Source organism: Python bivittatus, unplaced genomic scaffold (genome assembly GCF_059951505.1).
Source record: "Python bivittatus isolate LINGU-HERP-01145 unplaced genomic scaffold, Pbiv_v1 ctg000020_np1212, whole genome shotgun sequence".
NCBI lineage: Eukaryota > Metazoa > Chordata > Lepidosauria > Squamata > Pythonidae > Python > Python bivittatus.
Genome location: NW_028277030.1, coordinates 7983715 through 8001647, shown reverse-complemented (window position 1 = coordinate 8001647; position 17933 = coordinate 7983715). Strand labels below are relative to the sequence as shown.

The 17933-nt window shown below is 40.4% G+C and overlaps 1 protein-coding gene and 1 long non-coding RNA gene across 2 annotated transcripts; one reads left to right on the top strand and one right to left on the bottom strand.

Moving 5' to 3' along the window:
* Window positions 1-578: 578 nt before the first annotated feature.
* LGALSL (galectin like) lies at window positions 579-13159 on the bottom strand. The gene is made up of 5 exons (XM_088134093.1): window positions 12546-13159; window positions 11807-11878; window positions 11596-11684; window positions 10914-11091; window positions 579-3573 (listed from the first exon to the last, which is right to left on the bottom strand). The coding sequence occupies exons 1-5, from the start codon at window positions 12576-12578 to the stop codon at window positions 3430-3432; spliced, it is 516 nt and encodes a 171-aa protein (XP_087990219.1). The 5' UTR covers window positions 12579-13159; the 3' UTR covers window positions 579-3429.
* LOC148216978 (uncharacterized) lies at window positions 12779-17090 on the top strand. Its single transcript, XR_015794858.1, has 3 exons — window positions 12779-12876; window positions 15622-15726; window positions 16823-17090. It is a non-coding gene; the product is annotated as an uncharacterized LOC148216978 (long non-coding RNA).
* The last annotated feature ends 843 nt before the right edge of the window (window positions 17091-17933 follow it).

The window sequence follows — 17933 nt, the reverse complement described above, 5'->3', positions numbered from 1 at the left end:
CTTTTCCTCTCTGTGGACTTTTATTTTCAAGAATATCTTTCTTTCTCGCTCTCTCTTTTGTATTATATAGAAATATTGTTGGATTTCTTAAGACATTAAAAAATGGCACAGTTTAACAATATATATACACCATGTGAATACATCCTGGTAAAAATCCTACACAGAATCTAATAGCAATACGAAGAGAACGTGACATATAAATTGACTCAGAAGTAGTAGTAGTGGGAAATTGTCACCTGAAAAGTAACCATTTGGATCAGACTTCCCCAACCTAGTGCCCCAATGTGCCAGACTATAGCTCCCATAATGCTCATCGAGGAAGGTTGGGGAGTGCTATTAATTTGGAACAAGGGTAAATCAGGACATTCACAGATAAGTTTCTTCCATTTGTTGCACATTTCAGTGTACCTAAATGCAATGAATCTTCATAGGCTTAACTATAATGGCAAAACAATCCTGCAAAATCTTGGGGGATGTCAATTATCTTCACAGGTGGACTTCTGAGGGACAAATAACCAAGACTATCCAGCAGCGACAGAAATAAAAGCATGCCTACCATAAGAAGGTAGAATGTGAAAAGGTCTGGAGGATCTACACATAGAGCAAGTGGGATTCTGTTATATGATCTGACTATTTATTTCAAAGTGAAAATTCGCATGCTTAAAACCAGAAAGTTATAGGTTTTCACCCTGATGTGCAGTATTCAGTTAAAGAAGCATGCTATGGGTGAATTACTCAAAGAATGTGCAGATGTCTGCAAATTATTATATTAATTCAGAAGTAATATGCTATTTTAACAATATTATATATTCTTTGACTAAAGAAATAGGTTTAATATTTAACTATATTGTGACTTTAACATGCTTCCCAATCCTAGAGTAGCTCCTCTTCCCCACCTTTTTAAAAAACAATCAGATCTACTCTCAGGCATACTTAAGATTGAAACATGTCATATTCTGTTTCTATTCAAGATTATTTGAAAATTAGTATCATCAAGTATAATGGAGCTGTCTTAAATGTGCATAAGATGTTTGTGCAGAAATAAGTCCTACAGCCTTCAGTGAATTAGGGCTACAGTCTCATAACACATTTTAACAAAAAGGTTTCACTGATATTAAGGGAAATTAACTCCCTAGTAAATGGGTGAAGAACTGTGGTTTTAGTTACTTTGTGGTGCTCCTTTTGGCTGTAGTGAACCCTGAAGAAATCTTTTGGATCCCTTTTGTACCTCTTAAAGACAAGGAAGCAACTATTCCTCACTTTCTCAAGCAATTTTTCACCAGCTACAGCTATTTTGTGCTGCAGAATGCCACCGGGTGATGCTACTGCACTTAGAAGACCACACAAACAGACTGGGGATGATGTGGTTCCATTATTTTTTAAACTTCAAACTATCTAGGTTGATCACTTCTGCAACACAGTACATCACTGTAAGCCAACACAGAGGGTTTGCATGTAACCAATGACTTTCTGGGGCCACATAACGGCAGCCATGTCTATTTTACAGATTTCCTGTCTGAGACAAATTCATGCCTCCACTTCATTAAATGTGTTAGATGTAAACTCAAAGATCAGATAAGATGAGCTGACGCTTGGGGAGTGCATAATAAAACTACTGTATCTAATCTTAAATAAGAAGGTTCCTGTTCTGATTGATTGAAACAGACCTCCTTTATGATTGAAGCATAAATTATTTTGTTCCTTTTTTGCCTTTAAAAAAAGTTATACTACAAAAGTCTCCATAATAAATGTCTTTAAAAGTACCTATAATACAAGTTCTAAAAATAATGCAAATACACATTTTTCTTCACACTATAACACTCAAATAAATCCTTTGCTGTTCACTGTGAATATGGTCCAAGGTGTATAAATTGCACTGATTCCTAAAGAACCAAGGGAAAAAAATCACTGCATTCACTCATTCATTCTGCAATATAATTACAGTGATAACGCAGTTATGCCCATCACTAAAAAGTACTATTGTAAATATCCAACATTCCTACATTAGGAAAATTAGATTAAATTATAAATTAGGCCATTTATAAGGGCTAAATTTTTGTCCTTAGATGAGCTGAGAATTTCATCCCCTTCCCCAACGAGGACACCAGCCATCAAGGGCACTGGTTTGCAAAAATGCAAGGTATTCTCAAGCTCAAACAGTGCTATCTTACAGTGTTTACTCAGAAATCAATTTCATTGCCCAGAAGGGGGCTTACTCCTGGGTAATGAGTTTAATGGAACTGCAGTCTATGCATATCCCAATCCTTATTAACTGAGTAAGCCTTATTAACTGAGGGAAGGGGAGCTCCTAAACAACAGTGAATTCTGAGCTACCATTTACAGCAAAATTACAACATACTGAAAGCAAGTTCTGGTGAAAACATGACCGATAAGCTTTTGTGACATTGTGAGAGCACTGCAAAAATATCCCCAACCATCTTAAGATAAAACAGCAGGTATTTCCAAAATGATATGTTACCGTAACATTGTATATGCAGAATGCTTATACTTTGCTGCTCTTCAGCTTCAATAATATTGTTCACTTTTTCTGTTAATACATTAACACAATGAGTAGCAATAAATAAACTAGAGGAAAGCTCTTAAAGATTGTATTAATAGTACATTGTGCAAAACATGTAATGACCTACCTTCTATACACATACCCTGACTAAAATATGCAGGCTAAATCTAGAAGCCATTGCTCAGTTTCTACCTTTTCCTTGGCAATTCAACTGGCCACAGTCCTGTGTTATTTTGGATACTTGCATTCCCTTGATTTTGTGGGGTGAAGGGGCTGAGCATGTGCTAGACCACTGCCACAGAGTCCAACTAACCCTGCACCATTAACATCTATGGGACCTTTGCTATTGGTCTGAATAAAACCAACTGTAGACATTGAATAATGGCTTCCATATCTGGCCTGCTTTTGTGATTGGTGTTACACTTATATTAATCCACTTAAGTGCAGGAGAATTTTTTTATGATGATGATGATGATGATGATGATCTGCAAAAAAAATAAAAAGTCCTTGCTGTAATAGATTTAGAAGTTGGTTCCAAAACCTGCCCTCTTATTGGGAAGATGAATAGCTTATGCAGTTTAGACAATGAAGTAACTCTTTCAAGATCCATTATAATGTCATTATCCAGCAGGGGTAGGCTTTTTAGTTCCAAAAAAGAAGGACGGCTCAGTATCTATTTATCATTAAGTGCTTTCTTCATTCAAATAAACAATAGTTCAATTCATCAACATGTCCTCTGCTGCTGAGAAGAAGAAAATGATGATCCCTGTCTGGTAGGTAGGTGTCCCAAACGAAATTCTCATTGCTTCTTCAGACAGAGGCTAACAGCACCCAAGCCAATTTGGAATCTACAATTTTGGTTATCTTTGTTTTTTTTTTCTTTTTAATAATAATTTGAAAAACCTAGGTCAACCAAGTTTAGTAAGCTGGAGGTCTCCATTTATCTTTATTGTATCAATAGCTGATAACTTCTCAATGCGATGGTAAAAATCAAAAAGCTGGTGTCCATCCACAAATATTCTAAAACGAGGGTGCTCACACAATATTTCAACCTGTAAGAAATAAAGTATGAATTTTAATTGGAAGGAACATTTTAAGAACTCAAAAGTAGCACTGATATGAGAAGTGCTGCAGTATCTATCTTACATTGCTTTGACCATCTATGTGGTTTGGGCTAGATCACTCACAGATGTAATCTTTTGTAATCCAACTATGCAGACACAGTAATCCATAAAGAACTGGAAGGCTATTTGCATCTGAGAAAACAAAACCTGCTCACAGAATCTGGTTGACATCACTGAAGCCCCTGGGTCAAATTCAGTTTCATATCTATAGCCAGGTTACAAGTATAGCTTCCCAAAGTATTAACAAAATGTACTAATTGATTAAAGCAAATGGTACAGTAAAATGAGACAACATAAAGCACTGATGGGTTAAAAACTGCAATTCCTAGAAGCATCTCTGGGTGCATGGTATAGATGAGGATGAAAAGGTAGTATGGTACAACAACAATGCAGATAATGGGATACAAATAAATAAATACAATTAAATAGCTGGGATAACTTTATGAGTATGTTAAGTGGGAAGCTCATAGATAATATTCTCTCTTTTTTTCCTAATGCAAGTATAAGTGCACAGAAGTCTCATCCTTAAAGGCTCCTGCACACAGGTGGGAAATCATATTCATGCCTAAGCTTCGCAAAATTCTTCCATCAACCATTCTATACATATTTTAAGAACACTTAAAGGAAATCTCTGATGTGAATATAAATCTTCCCCTGATTCAGTACTTAAAAGACAGGATCCAATCACTTGTTGATGCGAATGAAGGGCTGCATCCAACCTCATGCAAGTAAACTTCTATGGGTATGGTAGGAGTTTCCCATGGTCTCCTCCCAGAGAGTTAATTTGTGTAGACCTTGGAGCCTGTGCTGAAAGGTGCAGGGGGGAAAAGAAGAGTCTTATTTGCCAGTCATTCCATTCTGCCACTGGATGAACACAGTTGGAGATCTGTTAAATTTATATTCTGCTTTCTTCCAGGGACCCAAAGCAGTATATGTAACATAGATTTTCACCAATTTCACCCCACAATATCACCCCCGCTGCACTGAGAGAGAATATCTAGCACCTGATTACCCAACAAGCTTCTACAGTTAAAGGTAGATTTGGTTTCCCCAACTCTAGTTTAACACCTTAGCCACTATATTGCCCTAACTTTCTTTATCCTTTAACACACTGATCCACAAAGGCTCTTATTTGTACAATCCAATGAAACAGTTAAGTACAGTTCTAAACAGTTCCATGCCAGCTACCTCACATTCACACACATGTATGTGGGTACTTAGTAACTACAGAAGCAAGTAACAATTTCCATTGTGAGATCTTATGCTGATGTAAGTATGGAAATTAAAAAATAAGAAAATAATGGCCCAAATCTTGAATGACAAGGTAGAGATTTCATTCCCCACAAAAGTAGTGACTGTTGAAAGGACAAAAACAAAACATTATTTTATTTCTTCTCCATTTAATAAAAATTAAGCATAGTTGATATGATTACACTATAATTATGTATTTAATAATCTCCCTCTATTGTTGCATTAACAATTACAATTTGTAATAATTTTTCATCATCCCTTTCTTGGGACTATGTACAACTCTGAAGCTTCAGGATTCTGATATAGATGAGTAAAACGAAAGAGAGCATTCAATTATTATGGGCATAATCAATCAAAGCCAAGCAATTTTAAACCCTGATCATTTTGAAGGAAAGGCAACAGTCAAATTCCACTTAGAATGCTCTCAAACTTTTTAAAAAAGTCTCCAAATACCCATAAGTGATGTTCCTGACTCATCTTAATTGTTCACATAAGACTAGTTCAAAGCAAACATTTGCCATACAAAAGAGAAAAAAAAAAATCCTCAATTGCATCTAGCTCTTAAATTTCCCCCCTTGATGCCCACAAAATTTAGAAGCTGGAACATTGTTCAAGATGATTACCATGATTTTCTTGCTGTCAAATGAGGTTTTCCTTGTCTGATGAGTATCTCTGGTAGTCCACTGAACTCCAGTGAAGTACAATTGGGCAGGCTACCAATGAGCTAATATGTTGGAGTAAGCTACCAATGATCATACTGCTGGGGATTACAGCAACCATCCTCCAATAGATCTGGAAGATGCCCTATATTAAACCCTATAATTGGGGAAGCCCATTGGAGGGTATAATCACTTGCTGGAAACTGCATCACTGATAATTACTGGAAGCTTCATGATTCATGAATCCTATTCCAAACACATACAAGGAATTCTCTTCATTTCTGCAACCAACAGTTCTCAAACCCAAATGACATTTTGCTTAGATCAGTGGTTCTCAAAATGTGGCATGGGGATCTCTGGGGGTCCCCGAGACCCCTTCTGGGGGGTCGCAAAGTCAAATAAATATTTTTAAAAATTTCAGTTTTCTAATACAGCAAATATTGAAAGATATAACCCACATAAACCAAAGCTCTTTGGGATTCTCAATCATTTTTAAGAATGTAAAGGGGTCCTGAGACTAAAAAGTTTGAGAACCACTGGCTTAGATTACAAAAACATGCTCTCTATGAGGCTACCCTTGAAGGTTGTTTAACAGCTTATTGTAACAAGATTGTTCAATGGACCATGTAATAGGGTGCACTTTTCAAGCAGCTATATTGTCTACTGATAAACTTTCAAATCAAATTGAATGTGCAAGTTTTAACCTACAAATCTCTAAGATTAGGGTATCCAAGGAACTGCTTTCTTCCATGATGACCCTGGCTGGCCACTGGGAACAGCATCAAAGGCTCTGTGCCAGGTTCTTCTGCCAACTGAAAAAGCCACAGATGACTGGAGGCATTTTTTTCAATCACAACCCACTTACTCCACTTTAGGATTCTTTTCCTGACAGTCTTGTTTGCCCAGTTCAGCTAATTCTTTGCCTTTTTAATGTTGGAGTTGTTTATTTGCAGTGTTTTAGATTTACTTTTGTCCATTTAGTTAATTCTTTGCCTTTTTAATGTTGGAGTTGCTTATTTGCAGCGTTTTAGATTTACTCTTGCTGACTGTGGTTATATTTCTTGACTCTATTTGTCTGTCTTCCTTGTCATTCCAGCTCCTCTGAGAGCATGTTAAAGATTGACCAATGCTAAATGATGCCCTGCTTTGCCCTTAACTCCTTAAACAATATCTTGCGTTCATGTCCTAAAATCAGTGTTGCAAAGCAAATACAACATGGCACTTAAGATAACAACAACATTACTAGAGAAGTCCATACAATCACTGGAAATAAAGGCAGGACACGTTTGGTCTAAACAGCTATTCTGAGCTAACTTCAAATCTGAGTATGCCACTTACCTTGTATTTTAAACTAGCCTTTCTTCCACACATCTTTTAAAAAGCATAAAAATAACAATAAATGATATTGAAAACAAATTTTCACTGAGTACTTATCCATTACTAAGAACAAAGCAATGTATTTGACATATAAATAGATCTAACTGACCTCCACCAGCAGACAAGGAATCACATGATCCCAAACTGCACCATTCACAAAGGAATTAAAGCTTAGTTGGTAAAGTATACACTCATAACAGGATGGGGTTCTATGTTTTTCATTGTTGTTCCTTATATGGCACTATCTCTCATCAATATCCTACGCAGCAGACTACTGCTCCTAAGAGATAATCTATGCATGGGACAAGTTAGGCCCCCAGGGGAGTAATGTAAGATATATGAGATACATAAGACAACTTAAAAGTTTTTTAAAATACCATTTTTTTTCCTCTTTTCATTCTAGCCCAATCAGACATCTGGGAATGAATGTCCTTCCAGTCAGCTGGCAAGAGATCAGTATGTGGGTCCACCAGAATTGAGATACAATGTCAAGGCTGTTGAATGCCTATGTGAAACCTCTGGGAGAGGTCATCTGACAGCACAGAGGGAGGCATCATCAATACACAGATGATACCTAATTAAATATCTCCCACCACAGCAAGAAACACCCTAACCCAGTGCTTGGAGGCTGTCAGCCTCTGGATGAGAAAATCAGGCTTACGCTGAATCTCAGTAAGATAGAGCAAATGTGGATTAAAAAACTGACTGAGAAGTAGTCCATCTTTGACTCTGGATGGGGTTGTGCTTACAACTGGGGATCCTTTTACACTAGTAGGTAGTTTGAACTGCAGGTAGATACCATGACAAAGTTGTCTTTGAACAACTACATTTTGGGTGCCGGTTGCAGCCATTTCTGGAACAGGAGGTTTTGCACATGGTTAGTTATGTCCTTGCCACTTTGTGGCTGGACCAGTGCAATTTGCTCTAAATGGAGCTACCCTTGAAGAATATTTGGAAGCTTTAGCTGGTTCAGAATTGCAGCAGCTTGAGTAGTTAGAGTGCACCAAGGTCTGCCTATGTTATATCACAACTTGTCAGCCCTTCAATGTAGATCAGGCCAGGAAACCAAAGCATGTAGGCCAACACTACTTTTATTTTAAACTTATAGTAACCAAATCTTACAAGCCTGAATGCACCTCCCCCCTCCCTTTATTTTGTGTGAACTAGGGAGGGACTTGTCTGAGACATTTAAACATGTTACATTCCTGCCCCAGGGTCGAGTTTCTTTTATCTTTTATTCCTTTGCCTTGGCAGCAGCTCTCAAGGCCATTCCCTCTTCTCTCTACACTACTTTAAGAACTTCACTGGATGCCACTTAGCTTCTGGGTTCAATTCACGATGCTGGTTGTCACCTTTAAAACCCTACCCAGCTCAAGGCTGAATCTGTCTGCCTACTAAGATCAAGAAGAAATGACTTGTTCATGGTCCAACCACTGAGGGAGCCCACAGTCAGGCCTTCTCAGTGATAGCCCCTGGTGGCATATGGTTTTTAGTGGCCTGTTATGGCTGCTGTCATACTGGCAAGAGTCAGCAAATGAAGACAGAAAAGCGGAGAAGAAGCTCAATTCTGGCCTGTGGGGAGATGCAGGGCAGCTGTGCTGTCACAAGGGCTGATGAGCTGACATGAAGGGAGATGCAGAGACAGCAGTCCCATTGGTCCAGCCTGGTATACAGGTGTTTGGGGACTAGAGCCCTGGGGGGACACCCATGTCCTCAGTTGCTGGGGGATATGCAATTTTGATCTGACCCAAAATTGGAGAGAGAGAAAAGAGGAGAGAAAAAGACTGTGCAAAATGGAGTGGCTGGAGAGAAAAGGTGAAGAGTGAATATACACGAGTGTACAGAGCAGTTGTCGGTTCCTGGTCAGACAGGGAGAAGAAAAGTCCACAGGTGGCTTCCCTGGAGGAAGGGAAGTGAAGTCCCAGAGAGACATCATCTTCACCCAAGACGGGAAGGAGGGAACTGGCTGTTGTTGGCAAAGCCCTGGACTCTGGGGAAGGACTGGGCAGAAGATCCTGAGCAGGTTCTTCCCACAACGGGGGAGAAAGTGATCGGCCAAGTGGGTCCAGGAGAAGGAGTCAGGCTGCGCTGGGTAAATCCAGCCCATTCCTTTCTTTTCACTCTCTCTGATAAGCCCAGAAACAGGAGAGGTAGACGGAGTGAAGAGGGAGGAAGTGAAGCAGTTAACAGGAGAGCTAAAAAGGAATAGTCTCTGGGAGAGAGACTTAGGACCTGACACCCAGTAAAAACTGGGATTGTGTGGTATGTATCTGTTATAAATACTTGTCGGTTGTAAATAGTTTCACTGTATATAGTAAAAAAGCGTAAGATCCTTCACTGTCTTGTGGGGGTCAACTGCCATCCTTGCAAACCTAACTACACCTTCAGTTTAAAAGAACCCAGTCCCGCTGTGATACCCTCCTCTGGAAAGCCCTTCCTCCTGTCCTTATTATGCTTCCTTAAAGGCCACCCTGTCCTTATTACGTTTTGGGAGAGCTATGAAAACATGACTCTTCAGGAGGGCTTTGGGGGATGAGTAAGACCATACTACCTCTAAATGATGGCGCATCACTGTTTGCAAATTGTTATGGATTGAATTTATTATGAATATTGAACCCTACCCAACAATATTCTGTAAGCCACTCAGGGTCTTCAGAAATTGAGTAGCATCTAAACCAAAGTAAGTAAGTAAATAATCAAACTACATGTTACATTAAATGTGGGATTCAATTTAAGATGCCTACAAGGGGGAAGTTTATCTTATGAAAATCACAAATGCAAACATTTTCAGGAAAAAAAATAACCAAATACAGGGCCAAGTGCAGATGGTCTTGATTGTTTCTCAACATTCCCCTGGACCACCTGAATGTAACATTCTGAAGTGTCACCTGAGGCCCCCATGCTCCTCCTCCTCTTCCTCCTCTTGCATAGGTGTCTTCAGTGGATGTGTATGGAGGCAGAAGAGGAGAGGGATCTAGTAGGTCCACGCACACCCCAGACAGCAGTGCATTGGACCTCACATAAGCATGAGTACAGTATAGCCCTTTTTTGCTATTTATTAAATCACACTTTTCTTTTTTCAGGCTTCTGTGTGAGCCTGCAAAAAAATGTAGCTGCTTTAATGAGTCAAATTATTAACACAGTATGCCTTTAATGCAGCTCTTAAAGCAAAAGCATCGTTTTTCCAAGACTCATGCAAGCCTGAAATACACATACAGGCTTGAATGAATAGCGGAAATAGTTTCTGAAGTACAGGCAGCTCTAGAATCTAGCTTTCCATTTGATTCTGATGCCATGACAGCATAGTTGGTTTGTTGATTATCTGTGTCTAAGTCAAGAGTCCAAGAATGCTTTGCATTTGGATGTACATTTGATTACATTATTGTCTGTTACACCCCTTTTCTCTTATTATAATGAGATAGTGTAAAAGAATAAAATAAGAGCAAAATACATCAAACGTGCTTTTACAAAACAACAATCCTATGACGGTTATAGATATAAGGCACTAACTCCAGGAGAACTCTATGGGAATATATGAAAAGCACTTCAACCAACTGAGAATACTGAGACATATTATACCCAATAAAACAAAAATCCATGGAGACAATACCAAGGAGTACAGAAATTATATGGCAACCACTTCAAATAGTGGCATATTTTTAAAGTGCTTTTAATTTATGTTTATAATAAGAATACCAAGAAAGTTTGCTGTGCCACTAAATATTACCATCTTTCATTTGCTGTCACATTCCTATATCTGGATTGAATAAATTGCCATCAGAATGAATGTATGTCATAGTGTTTGCATAATATTACATTTCTATAGATAAAGTTTACACACAGTTGTGTTATTTAGAGGGCAAAATTAGCACTGTTCAGTGATCTTTTCCAACCTGCACGTGAAACACACCCAGAACAAAATCATCGTTACATCAGTGTCAATAATTACATATGGTTGGTCAATAAGCTCTTAGTACTCACCCTGAAGGGTTGGTCAGGGATAAATGGGAAATATGGAAGAGATGACTGTTCTTCTCCCCGTTCTCCAGATATGCAGGAATTCCTGAGGAACTGTTTATCTGAAAATATGGCTTTCAGTTCGATTGCTATATCCGCAGGAGGATCTTCTGAATCTCCACATGTAAGACTGATGTCAAAACTGTAAAGGCAAGAGTCTCTCCTCATGAAACAAGCAATGAAATCCAAGATGCAGCCTATGTATAAACAAATGCCTTTCTAACTGGCATTGCCAACAGTAATTATAGTTGGTGTAGTCCAGGTTTCAACTTCACCACCCTAGTTTGTCTTCCTTACTGCTATTTCTCAATATACCTGGTTCCTTCACCCCCACCAACAGGGAGATACTCTCCATTCAGAAAACAAACATCCCTCCTTGTGCCTATTTATAACAAACCTTCCCTTATAAATAAATATTACATACATATATATATCCCTCCTCCCTATAGGTCAAATGAGAAACCAGTGTTCTATATTTGCAACTGCAGATAAAAATAACTGTCCTCGGGAATGATGGATGTTTGGCAGATACATTCTTCTTGTGGGAACGCAGCTTTTCTCGTGGTTCTTGGACAGAGAAGGGATGCAAGGACAGGGATGGAAGGGCCCTGCCCGCAGAAAGCAGGCCTGGCCTGTGTCTTATTACCTCTCTGGGTTGAGATCCACGATGCCCATTACCACGACTTTCTTGCCTGGCCTCATTCCTCCTTTGATGTGCCCGCAGAAAGGGACAATCTGGAAAAGGATTGCAGGGAGTCAAAATGAACAGCCTCTGATTACAGAGTGGAATGAGAAGGGGGCCAGATCAGGCCCCATTATAATAAGAGAGGGAGAGAGAGAAAGCCAAAATCCTTTACCAGTCGTGGAAAATACACTTCGGCTTGAACTGGGGACCCCAAAGAGTTGTTTAGAAGTCTGTCCTCTATTTTCTAAAAGCAAAAACAAAACAGCACATTCAGACACAGAAGGCACCCTTTGTGTTCAGCCCAGAGACCGACGGAAAGGGGAAGAAAGAGGGGGGGCCGGCTGAGCAACAGAGCGCCAATTTCATTTCAAGTCTTGAAGAGAGAATCCATCTTTTTCCTCCAGCCCTTTTGCAAAACAAAGGGTGTTGCCTCCCAATTCCCCAGCAAAGTCTTCCAGGTACAATTCATGTCTGTCTGCTAAGGTGAAACAGAACCAAGCACCCCTCCCCCCTCCCCATCTATGTATCCCACATACCTGATCATCCAGGTGCAAAAACGCAAAATACACTTACCCCCCCCCCCAAAAAAAAGCCTGGGCGGGAGAAGGAATACGGAATCGCGGAGTTAGTCCTCCCACCAAGCAACACCGCCAGCCCTCCCCACCGCCTTTCAGTCCCCCTAGGCGTTTTCTTTACGGGAATCCTCCCGCCGCTGCAAACAGGTCCCCTCCTTCTCTCCAGATCCCAATCCGCAGCTTCCCTCTTCCAGGTCGAAGCCGTCGCTAGGGGGGATCTAGGCGAGAGCCCCGCAGAACCTGGCGCCGCCGACCGACCTGAAACGCCCGACTCTCACCGCCGCTCACCTTGCTGGCCGGGACACCCGCAAAGTATTTAGGAAATGGGCCACTTACCACCGCGTCCCTCTCTGCCACCGACCCCGCCATCTTGTTGAGACGGTTCAGCGAGCTAAGCCTCGATCGGCTGGAGGAGGAAGAGGGGGAGCTGCAGGAGGGCAGAACCCGGCTTAGACGTGCCTGCCGAGCGCTGGCCAAGTCGCATCCGGAGCCGAACTGGCAGGGAATCGGAGGGAGGGAGGGAGGGAGCCAGAGGGGGTGGGACGGGGGCGGGAGCTAATCTCGCCTGTCCCGAGCCCGGGATCCAGGAGGCATTCCCCGCAAATCCCCCAGCCGGCGGCGCCGCGCGGGGTTGGGGAATTGGCAGAAGCAGCAGCAGCAGCAGAAGGTGCGGCGCAGCGCAAGCTTGCTGCTCTGCCACCCTGGCGCTCTAGAGAGCCCTGTCCCGGCTTTCAGGAAGCCCAGCGCAGGGCATAAGGCTGGAAGGAGGCGGGCGGAGCCGGCAGCAGCCCAGGCTGTTGCAGCTTGCTCCGTTCGTACTTTGCCTCCGAGCTGTTCTGATGCGGGAAAGCAGGAAGAGAGGGGAAAGCCGCGGCTCTGCCGCTGCGAGGAAAGGGACACAATGCAGCACGCGCGGCCCCGGGTGGTGGCGGCAAATAGACGCGGTTAAGGAAGGAAGCCGGCTCGGCTGGGCGGCGCAGCGGGCGGGGCGCTGTTTGGGCTCAGCCGCTGGTAGAACGGGTGGGCCTGCAAGGCGCGCAGGGATGAGCGCTGCGAAACGCGTAATCGGATCTGCCTTTTTTTTCCCTCATAGGTTTCCCTTTGATTTGCCATCCTATTCAAATGCTGAGGTGTTTTGGAACTAAAGCTTTTTTTTTTTTTTAACGGATAGCCAGTATATGTGTGTAATAAACAAAATACAGTATAATGAATACTAATTAGAACCAGTGCTTAATAAATACTTGCGTTTATTTTTCTTTGTTGATAATGTGGTCATTAGCCATTTAATAACTTCAACTCATTAAGAAACAAACGCACACACACCTTTTCAAACTCTCAACCGCAGTAGCTTCCTATGGGAAATTCATTTTTGCATGGAGGTGATTTTAGCACATCCTTTTTCCTTCAAATGTTCAAAACCTTTACAACTCCTTTTGGTTAACTTTCATTCAAGGAGAGAAAGTGGAAGAAACTTTCTCCCGCCTTTGGCAAACATTTGGAAACTACAAATAATGATGCCCCCCCCCCCCGTGCTAACCAGGGCCTGTTACTCAAAGCATGTTATTCTTGCATTAGTGTGTGTCTTGACTCCACAGGGTGTGCAATTTAAAGGAACAGGATATTTAAAGGGCCTTCAGTCTCACTACCTCACTACCTATGGGGAGGCAATTCAGTGGCCTTAGGCACCTGCCAATCTCCCTGCCCCATCTTAATTTATATTTTAAAAGATGAAATGAGAAACTGCTATGCTGCAAATGCCAGGCTGTGGTATTAACTTATTTACTGGGGCCCATGCAGACTAGATAGGCAAACTTAAACATTAAAGATGGTAGGGGCTGCAGCCCAGCACTTGGGAAGTGTGCTTATTTGTCAAGCAGAAGGACACATAAGTTGAGGTAGGCAGAGAGCATTCTGGGAAGCTAGAAGGGATGATAGAGCAATCTCTATAGCAGGGTTCTCAACCTTGGCAACTTTAAGCTCTGTGGACTTCAACTCCCAGAAAGTTGCCAAGGTTGAAAAACAAGACATAGATGGATAGAAATGTTTTAAATATTAAAAACCTCACAAGATTGCCTCTCAGAAAACAGGTAATTGGCCATGCCTATTGTGACAGAGTTTTGGGGAAGAGCATCTAGGATTGGTTCCCAATGTTTCAGATGTGGCCATTGGCCCCAAAAGGTTGCTAATTCCTCCCCAGATCCATGTCTGAAAAGGGATTGGGTGGCTTGTGCAAAAGGGCCTTTTCTGTGTCTTACTGAGACCTTTGAAATCTGAGATGCTACCACTCTACTAATTTATCAGAAAACCATTAGTCTATAGGGCTCAACAAAAAAGGCCCCACCTGGGTATCCCAAAAACTTAGTTCTTCGTTACTGTTTGGAGGTCTTTGAGTTGAAAAGTAGCACGAAGATTGTAATAGAAATTAGCATTCTTCCAATACAACTTACAAAATACACTACTATCATTATGCACATAGATATATTAAGAGAGAAAAAAGAAAGCGCCTTTCCTAAGATCATCGATGGCTGGAGATTTGAATCAATAATAGCTTGGATCATAATTTAGACTTTCCTTGCTAGTATATTATACCGGTAGTAAATACTGCAATTTTATTTTGAGTCTCTTGAAAATCTAGTTAACCTTATAGTGCAAGTTAACTTTATATGGGTATATTAGCTATGCATTTTAAAATGTACCCACCTGTCAACACAACTTTAGAAAGTTTAGCTAACATATTTTGGTTAATATGTTCTCAGTAATTATTTATTGTTAGTATCACTATAGAGACACCCCCATATGAGGGTTTACATGCTCCTCTGAGAATTATTCCCATTAATGCTGAGAAGAGCATCTAATGAAGTGGAGTGTGATTCATCAAAAAGTATATGACAATAAATTATTTATTTTTAAAAGATTCCCTGTTTTCTTTGCTTTAAGAAATAGCATCATATCTATCCCTCTGGATCCCATTATTTAGTCATAATTGCCCTTGTGAATGTTCTTTCCTGAAAGCTGAGCTTTGGCCAAATGGGTTACCAGCTTCCATCCCATCTGGTCCTTCAAGATCCACAGGAGGCTGTCTTTTGGTCTCCTGCCTGGTTTTACTACCAATGAGATTTTTCTCTATAGACAGTCATGATCCTGCATCAGGATGAGCCATGAGTTTGTATATAGTGAATCAATGGAATGGGAATCTGGGGGTGGCTGGTTTAGGGTCTATGATGATTTCCCTCCCCTCTCCCCCCCACACATGCACATGTGTGCTACAATGAAAATCCAAGAGCAAAACTAACCCAAGGAATAATCCCAAATTGTGAAAAAGGGAAATTCAATCCTCATAAACATCTATACCTAATCTCAGGTAACCTTGACTATTAACAAACATTTGTTTTATCTTTTATCTTGCCCACAGGCAAAAAGGACCTATTGGAGGACTGCTGAACTGCTAAACAGCAGCTGCCAAGAAGAACGTGCATATTCTGATGATGCTCAGAACTTCACCGTATTCTCTAACCAAGTATCTCTCTCTCTACTAACTATATATATATATATATCTACTACTACTACTAATATATATAATATATTATTATTATTATTTATTATATATATATAATAAATATATATATAATACTAGCTATATGATCATCTAAAGGTAGGCCTACAGAGCTAGGTTTTGTAATACCTGGGCTCAGGGGTGTTACCTAGCCAGTTGCTAGGTCCACTTCCTAGGAATCAGTTGCTAAATTTTTACACATATTAGGGCTAAATGACAATGTTACATTTTTCCTGCTCTGACCATCCAGAATATCTGGGCAGAGAGGGAAAGCAGGCCTGGAATGCATTTGATAGGATTGGGTGTTCATGCATAGGCAAGCCAAGAGCCTAGACTGAGTGTTGTTCCAGATTTTCCAGGTAGCCAGTTTGTCTTGGAAGCGTGGAAAAGTTCTGAGGTTTTGGCTTAGCATTAATTATTTTGAAAATATTGGGACTTAAGTACCTAAGGAAGAATTTTACTATTGATTCCTTTTTAACAGGACTTAGTGTGTTCTATTAAATTTGTGTGGTTTACACAGGAAATTTTTTCCCTTATTTTAATATATTGATTATGTGCCATTGAGTCAGTGTTGACTCATCGCGACAACACAGATTTTCTCCATGATGATCTGTTTGTCGCTATTTTTATTTTGTTTTGCTTGTATATTTTTGTATGTACACATTCCTATTTAGTTCATCAGGATTCTGGGCACAAAACTGGATTACATCAACTCAGTCCTAAGCAGAAGTGTGGCCAGTGATCTTAGGGTTGCAGTTAGCGCCTCTTGGTATATCTATGTGCCATAACAGCAATATTAAACAGAGAGAGGAAAAGTTAAACACTGGGGAACAGAAACCTTATATGGAAGTTTCTGTATGTTAGTTTTAAATTCCCAAACCTCTGCATTTTTCAAGCATTTTAATTTAATTGAAGTCAATTTGATTTTAATTTAGTTAAATTGTATTAATTACAATTTGTGATACTAAGGTGATGAGAAAGATGAATGCTTTTGGAAATTTTTAACCCAGAGTTCTCACTCAAGACACAAATGACCAGGCTTAAATTATCCTACTTATAGGACACATTATACGAAGACTCAGCTCTCTGGAAAAGGCTCTAATGCTGGGAAAGGTGGAAAGAAAAAGAAGAAGAAGATGACCAGCAGCAAGGTGGATGGACTCAGTTACAGTGGCGATGAGTGCACTGTTGGGAGACTTGAAAGAATAGGTTAGGGATAGATCATCGTGGAGAAAATCTACCTATGTGGTCGCTAAGGGTTGAAAACAACTTGATGGCACATAATTAATCAATTGGAAATTTTAGGGATCATTGCACTGCAAAGTTTGAGAAGGCTTGTCTCATTGACATGGTTATGACTTGTCATATTTTTATTTTTTATTGAAATAGTACAACTTTTTAAAGACGTATTGGTATGTCCTGATGATTAACTATTGTGATATTTCTCATTCTGAAGGGCTAACATGATGAATTATTGTCAGAATGGGTTGTTGCCTAATTTAGATAACAGCCTTGCTTGACTGTTAATAGAGACATAAAAAGGAGCAGCAGTTAAGAAATATATTGTCATTGCAGTACAATATCTTCCAAAGCAAAAGGGGTCATTAGGAAGACAAAGGAGCAGAAGACAAGCAACATTGTGGAGCCATCTCTGTGCTTCCCCATGGCTGTCATCTGAAGAAATCAATTTAATCCCTTGTCATGTCATGAAATCAATCCCTCCCAAGAAGTCATCCTTCTGGAAGATGGTTCTTCAGAGCATCATTTTCATCTGATATCGACACAAATTATAATGTGCATTTTGCAGAACATTTGTGATGTTTAAGCAATCATAAAGCATTGTCAGAGAAAGCTATTTCTCAAGCAGCAGTCTTGAGAGAGCAGTCCACATTTGCCAATTGTTTTAAAACAATTCCAGGTTACTCTGATATCACCATCCTACAGTTCTGCACTTGTCTACCTAAAACTAGAAACTCCAGGAGACCAGAGAATCATTTTCCCACCGCTCTTACATATACATCCTGGCTTCCTCTGACACTGCAAAGCATAAATGCCATCCCCTTCCTTCACTCGATGGACTCCAGCCTTCTGCAAATTCTGCAAAAAGTACAGTCCTTCTACATTCCTTCTTCACTAAGACCAGCAGTGGTAGAAGGAAGGCAGGAAATGCA

What these genes read in the sequence shown, in the direction of transcription:
- LGALSL (XM_088134093.1), bottom strand. Translation starts at nt 12,578, where the DNA reads ATGGCGGGGTCGGTGGCAGAGAGGGACGCGGTG. An exon ending in TGGCAGAGAGGGACGCGGTG is followed by an intron (nt 11,879 to 12,545) that starts GTAAGTGGCCCA and finishes TTTTGCTTTTAG; the next exon opens with AAAATAGAGGACAGACTTCT. An exon ending in TCCCTGACCAACCCTTCAGG is followed by an intron (nt 3,574 to 10,913) that starts GTGAGTACTAAG and finishes TATTTCTTACAG; the next exon opens with GTTGAAATATTGTGTGAGCA.